Source organism: Uloborus diversus, unplaced genomic scaffold (assembly GCF_026930045.1).
Source record: "Uloborus diversus isolate 005 unplaced genomic scaffold, Udiv.v.3.1 scaffold_873, whole genome shotgun sequence".
Taxonomy (NCBI): Eukaryota; Metazoa; Arthropoda; class Arachnida; order Araneae; family Uloboridae; genus Uloborus; species Uloborus diversus.
The window spans coordinates 993-7,551 of NW_026559092.1; the positions used below are offsets into that span (position 1 = coordinate 993).

Genomic DNA, 6,559 nt, shown 5'->3' on the forward strand with positions numbered 1-6,559 from the left:
AAATCAATCATTCGAAACGTTTCAGAAATTTAAGTTCCTTCTTGACAAAGGAAAGGTCAGCTCTGGTACTTTTATTTCATTTGGAGTAGCTGCGATTGACATACATATTGCTTATTTATGTTCTAAAAAGTAGAACGCTCATGTACTTTTTCTAATAGAAATTAAGACAGATAAAGCTTTATATTTGATGCAATTTTTTGTTTTCCTTCTTTTCCACAGACGCTCCCTGGGAGGAAGATCCCAGCCCACCCCCCAGCCCCGATGACGACGACACCTCCTCCATGGAGGACGATGCCTCCACCTCCATGGAGGTGGACGATGATGATGATGATGACGATGATGATGATGATGACGATGATGATGACGACGACGGCGGAGAAGCCCCCGCTCTCCTGGACGTGCCCGGAGCCCAAAGTCCAAGGGTTTCCGGGGCCCCAACTTCAAGACGTCGAATGTGGGGAGCCACCACGTCCAGGAGGCAGTCAGGTATTTTTAACCCTCCTTTTGCTCCATCAGACTCCCCAGCGCCGGAAGGAGGCCGCACAGAGGACGCAGCCCCTGACACGCCCGTCTGCCCGGTGATCATCACGGTGACTCAACCGACTCCGCCCGAGGAGGGATTTACCGAGCAGAACGGGGCTCAGGAGGAGGAGGTGGATGAGCAGCGCGAGCCGGACGACGACGACCCAGGGAGGGACGGATCAACGGACGCTGCCCTGCACGCCGATCCCGCGGACCCCCCGCCCGACGACGACGACGACGAGGACGACTCGTCTCCACCGAGTCCTCCCCCGCCGCCGCCTTCGTCGGGCTTGGGGGCCCGAGGGACCCGCGTGCGCCGGCAGGTGCAACTTTACCAGGCGCCCGCCGACTCCCTGCGCCGCCGCCCCCGGCTCCCGCCTCCCAGCCGCCGCCCCCGCCGTCGTGGAGACGTGCGGGATATCCGCAGGGTGCGGCCCTCCCCGAGTCCGCCTTCCAGCGACTGAGGAGTGGGGGGGATCGATCCGCTCTCAATTCTTTTGGCATTTGCTCGAGATAAAAGGCATTGCATGGAAACGTAGCACGACTGCACTTATGCGTTTAGGGGTTTTTGGGACCGTACCCTTATCTCACAGGGGATTTGAGAGTGCTGTCTGCAGACCATGATAGACTTTTAGAGCTGTTTCCTCATCCATATGAAAACTTTTAGCGACTATCCTTATCTTTTTGGAAAATTTCAGGAACTATGTGCTTTGATCAATGAGACTTTTAGGAACTGTGTCCTAAAAGTCTCAATGTCTGTCCATGTCCATATGTCCATGTGTGAAACTTGATGGATTTTTTGAGGAACTAAGTTTATCCTCATGTAAGTGCATTTTCGGTCCTTCGGGTTTTTTTTTTTTTTTTTTTTTTTTTAAGAGTGCGTAAAGACATTAAACTAATCCAATATCTGTTGATTTACGTCCTCGTTCCCATTCATACAAAATAGTGCTTCTTCATCCAGTCATTTATTAGTTCTTTCATTAACGTGGAACAGAGAAACCATTTGTTCTTTTATTCACAGAGTATTAGAAAAGTTATTCGTTTGTTTACTCAATCACATTCAGTCGTCACATTTGACAAACGATTAAATGTGATTACTGAATGTGAATGTAAATGAATAAATAACTGTTTGAATGTATTTTGAATGAAATAACACATTAACGATTGAACCGAAAATGCACTTTCATGCGGATAAACTCAGTTTCACAAAAAATCATCAGGTTGCAGTCACAGTTCCTAAAAGTCTCATTAATCTAAGCATACAATCCCTGAAATTTTCCAAAGAGATAATGATAGTCGCTAAAAGTTTTCACAGGAATGAGGAAACAGCTCTAAAAGTCTTCTTCATGGTCTGCAGACAGTACTCTCAAATCCCCTGTGGGATTCGGGTACAGTCCCAAAATGCCCCTGAATGTGCAGGGGCAGTTGGGCTCCGTTTCCATACAAAGGTTTTCATCAAGAGCAAATGTTAAGGGGGTCCGGGACACAAAAATCTTCAATGTTTGCATTTTTTTAGCATTTGAAAAAATAAATTCCATTTTTTTTCTTAAAAGGACGTTCGAATCTTGTTTCTATCTTAATTAAAATGACAGATATATTTTTTTTTTTTTTTGCCTGCATTTACATAGTATTATATTTAACGTTAAAACTTTAAACGCGTTTTTCTCCATGATGCAATTTTTTCCCTATTTTTCGCACTCAAACTCTTATGTCAAGAACTGATAAAGTAATGAAATTTAGAGCATATTTTTTTCAAACAGTTTACTTTAGTTTTTAGTCGTCAAATTTAAAAAAAACTTTTTTGCAAAAAATATTATTTTTTTTAAGTATCTTTAAATTTTTCAAAATTTTTCTTCAAATATTTTTTATTTTTATTGAGTAAATACTTTGGAAATCGCCGAACAAAAATTAAAGCTTCGATATTTCTATTTAATTTTTTGAATAAAAATTGAAGTTTGACCGAGAATATTTTGAGTTCTAGCAATTTAAAGAACCCCATTTAAAAAAAAAAAAGCTTAATGTAAATGAAAAATTTTTTCAAAAAATATTTGTTATGATTTCGTTAATTAAATAGCTGTTGAATCAGTGCGGAAAATTTCAAAGCTCTGAACTGTTTAATAAAACCTTTTTCAAAATGTGTCCCGGACCCCCTTAAAAGAATTTCGAGTGGATCGATGTTGATACTGCCTGACTCAGGGGGAGAACTTTGCATTATCATCGCACATTAGGGGACCATGTAGAAAAAGTGAAGGTGCAGCGAATTACTTCGCATTTTTCTTTTTAGTGAGGCTTCATAAAAGCTATTTTGGATCAAGTTGATCTCTGTCCACCTTTTATTTCTGAGTGCTGGAAGAATCATAACTTTTAAAAACCTTAAAATTTTTACTCTTTATTCTGGTACTTCGTATCTTATACCATTTATAATTTTCTTCATAATTTGTTACAAGGACTGAAAAATGTTGATAGTTGCAAAGGAAATCATCGTATTGGCAAATATCTAAATGTCTGAAATAGTCTTGCTATAATTTTTTGAAAAGGCTTCCAACTTCTTCATCAAATTTTAATTTGCTGCATCACTCAATAGTAACAACATTTACACAGCATTTCAAGGAACCTTCTCTGAAATTAGTATTTTGTTAGAGATGCCCAATGCTGCGAACTTAATGCATACTGTGGCGAATAACTTAAAAAAAAAAACGGAAAAATGAGATGAAATATTAGAATTTCTCGGGAGCGTTTTCCGGAGTGTTCGCATCTTGCACTCTCTTAACTTGGAACTTCGTTGCCCAGCTTCGTCCTGAAGCAATTTCAGATCAAAACTTCTCGACAAGAACATTTAAATGTACAGTCGGATCCCGCTACAACGCGATCCGACTTACGCGAAATGGCTATAACGCGAGTTTTTCATGAGTAATGAATTTTTTAGTGCGGACACAAATGACTCGCCTGCAACATGAAATTTTTCGGAAAAGAGCGGCGGAGAGTTAGAATGGGCTTCGTTGACACTAAATATTGCTTTTGGGAATGGACTTTCATCCCTTTATCATCACTGAAAGCGGAAGTTCACCCACTGTATTAGTCTAAACAACACTTTGCTTTAATTTATGTAAATAACCGCTCCGATTCTTAACTTTTTTTCATTTTGCATAGGAACGTTGGTAAAATACATTCTGATAACATTCTGATCGCGCTGCATAAACCATCTTCATTTTTTAAATTATAAATATATTTACTACATACTGTTAAGTGCTATAATAATGCTACTGTAGGTAGCATACTGCTTTATTTTAAATTTATCTCCCCCATTGATCATTGATTTTTTGCTAAATTACAGAATTTTATGTCAAATAATAACGCTTATTCTAAAATACAGAAAAAGTCGGTTCTTTGTAAAAGATACTGCAATATATAGTTAATAAATGGTTTGAAAGAATATGAGAGGGGTTTACAAACGTCTGAAACAATTGGGTATGCTTATAAAAACATACCTCGTTCCACAACGCGAAATTCCGACTTACGCGAGGTGTCTTAGAACGCATTCCTCGCGCAAGTCGGGACTCGACTATACTCGAGTAAAATTTTAAGCTAATGTTAGCTAAAGCTAACGTTTTCTGTTCTTAGTCTCATTTCTGTGCTGTACTTAGAGTTGAAGAATTTATTATGTAAAGCAAATCTTGGCCATTAACCAACTAGTAAACAATATTATGCTCGCACATATCTAGTTTATGTCTGATAACCATATGTATCAGAGATAGAGAACAGTAATTAGGTATGTGGGTTTTCTTGGGAAAAAAACACAATCCGGCTCTTTTTGCATTCAAAATCGAATTTTTAGAGCATTACTATTCTTTTAAGTTTCCAAAAATTTCAAATCGCCTGTTTTTATCCCATTTAATGATAATATAGCTCTTGTCTGTGCTTGGTATTAAATTTCTCACTACTGTCAACAGTATTTTTATTAAGTGGACATTTTAAAGCCATAACTTTTGTAGAAGTGAAACAAAACTTGAATTTCACTAAAATATAGTTAGATAGTAGACTTTACTCTATCATTCAAATCACAAAGTTGTTTCACCGTTTAAGGTAAGTTCAGTCGAGTAAAATGCTTAAACTCGTGAGCAAATGTGAAATTAATTAACCAGTACTTGTTGTTGGTTTCACATGAGCCGAAGTTTGTTTATACTTTTACTTCTCATGACTTAAGATCAAAACTAATCTAACTAACATTTTTTTTATCACGGCTGGAAAATTGTATGTTTTTCATTAGTCGAAAAAAATACTTGTATGTATGTGCTAACTTAATTTAAAGATGGATTTTTTGAATAATTTATTTAAATTTGAAATCTATTTGATGCTATGAATATAGATTTATATGGACTTGATACCTCTAAAATGAAAAAAAAGTAGGTTTTGCAATTACTTAAAGATATGAATTAATTGCAGAAATTTTGTGTTTGTTCTTAATTTTTTCCACTGTAAAGTTTTTCCTCCCGCACAAAGATTTATAAAAATGTTTACGTTTTTTTGAAGCAAAACATTTTTTAATTGATAATCTTTATTTATTTTTTTTTTGTTAAATGTTAGTAAAAATTGTAAAATATATTTAAAAACCTTGTTGCATAGGTATCAAGTCTCATGAGAACAAACATTTTAAAACTTTATCAATTATGCATTGCTCATTTAATTTAAGCTCCCCATGTTGAATTTCAAAATCTGTAAGTGAAAGCATCAAAAAAAAAAAAAGAAAAGAAAAGAAAAGAAAAAAAAAAGAAAAGAAAAAAAAAAGAAAAAAAAAGAAAAAACAAAAAAAAGAAAAAAAAGAAAAAAAAGAATATATAAAAAAATTTTAAAAAAAAGAAAAAAAAGAATATATATAAAAAAATTAGAAAAAACCCCCCCAAAAAATGGGTAAAAAAAGAAAAATGAATGAAAAAAAAGAAAAAAAAAAGAAAAAAAAAAGGTGCTTTCACTTTTAAAACGTGCTTGTAACCGTAAAAACTGTATTGGTCTACTGTAACCTTGCTGGTATGGGAGTTTTTATTATTGTGAACTTTTAATGGAAATTGTAATCATTAATATTGTATTAGAATGATTTTGAATTACCAATTTTTTTTATCTGTGTCACATGTCTTAAGTAGTACGGAATAATATGAAAATATTATTTCGTTTTCTAGAACACAACTATTTAAAATTCTTTAAAAAAAATTTAAATGTTTAATATTGTTGTGCTAACATCAAAGTATAGATTTGATTTTCTTTCTGTTACTTTCAATGAAATTGCTTGAATTTTATTAATTTAAAGTTCTCTGAAATGGAGAAATAAAAATTTTATGGCCCATGGTACATGGGTTGGTTCCAGACACAGGGGTTGAATACTGGATTAATGTTTTTCAACATGAAATCTTTAATTCGTGGAGCCATCATTAATCTTTTATCGAAATATTTTATCGCAAAAAAAAAGCATTTAAAAGTAATTTAGTATTTTTTCTAAAAGAAAAAGTACAGAAAATGTCAAACCATATTACTTTTTTGCAGGATCAATTATTTCCTTTAAAAAGCTAATTAATATTTAAATTTAAAGAATTCGCAACTGTCAAACATCTTGTATCTCTTGAACGTGAGCATTTTTAGTGTCCTTGTACTCAGGAGAAGAAGTGGACCCGCCAATCTGTGATGCAAGCCTCCGGAGAGGCTGAATTTTTAGTGCCTTCCTGCATGTTAAGTGCCAAGGGATCCGAGTCTCACAAGTTTCCACGAAAATATTCGATCCAATTCTGGACTAACATTCACGAACTAGCCAGATCCTCTAAAGACTGTATTGTGGAAAAGTCCAGCACCAGAGAGGATACGAGCCCCATCCTTGGGAGATCTGAGCCTCCGGAGAGGCCGGTCTCGTTCCAAACTGTCCTGAGACGCAGTAACAGCTGTGCTCCTCCACAACTACAGCGCAGCTCCCTGACGCCTTGAGGCCATGAGGTTGATGGACTGGTGTTAGTGCACTATATACTCTGCACTACATCTTGGCTCGTGCACGTGA

General features: G+C 36.1%; 1 protein-coding gene across 1 annotated transcript; it reads left to right on the forward strand.

The window, feature by feature from the left end:
- Positions 1 to 219: 219 nt before the first annotated feature.
- Positions 220 to 986, forward strand: LOC129233984 (nucleolin-like; the record flags this gene model as incomplete). Its single annotated transcript, XM_054867896.1, has 1 exon — positions 220 to 986. A coding segment is annotated over one exon (767 nt), but the record flags the coding sequence as incomplete, so codon positions are not given.
- Positions 987 to 6,559: the final 5,573 nt, after the last annotated feature.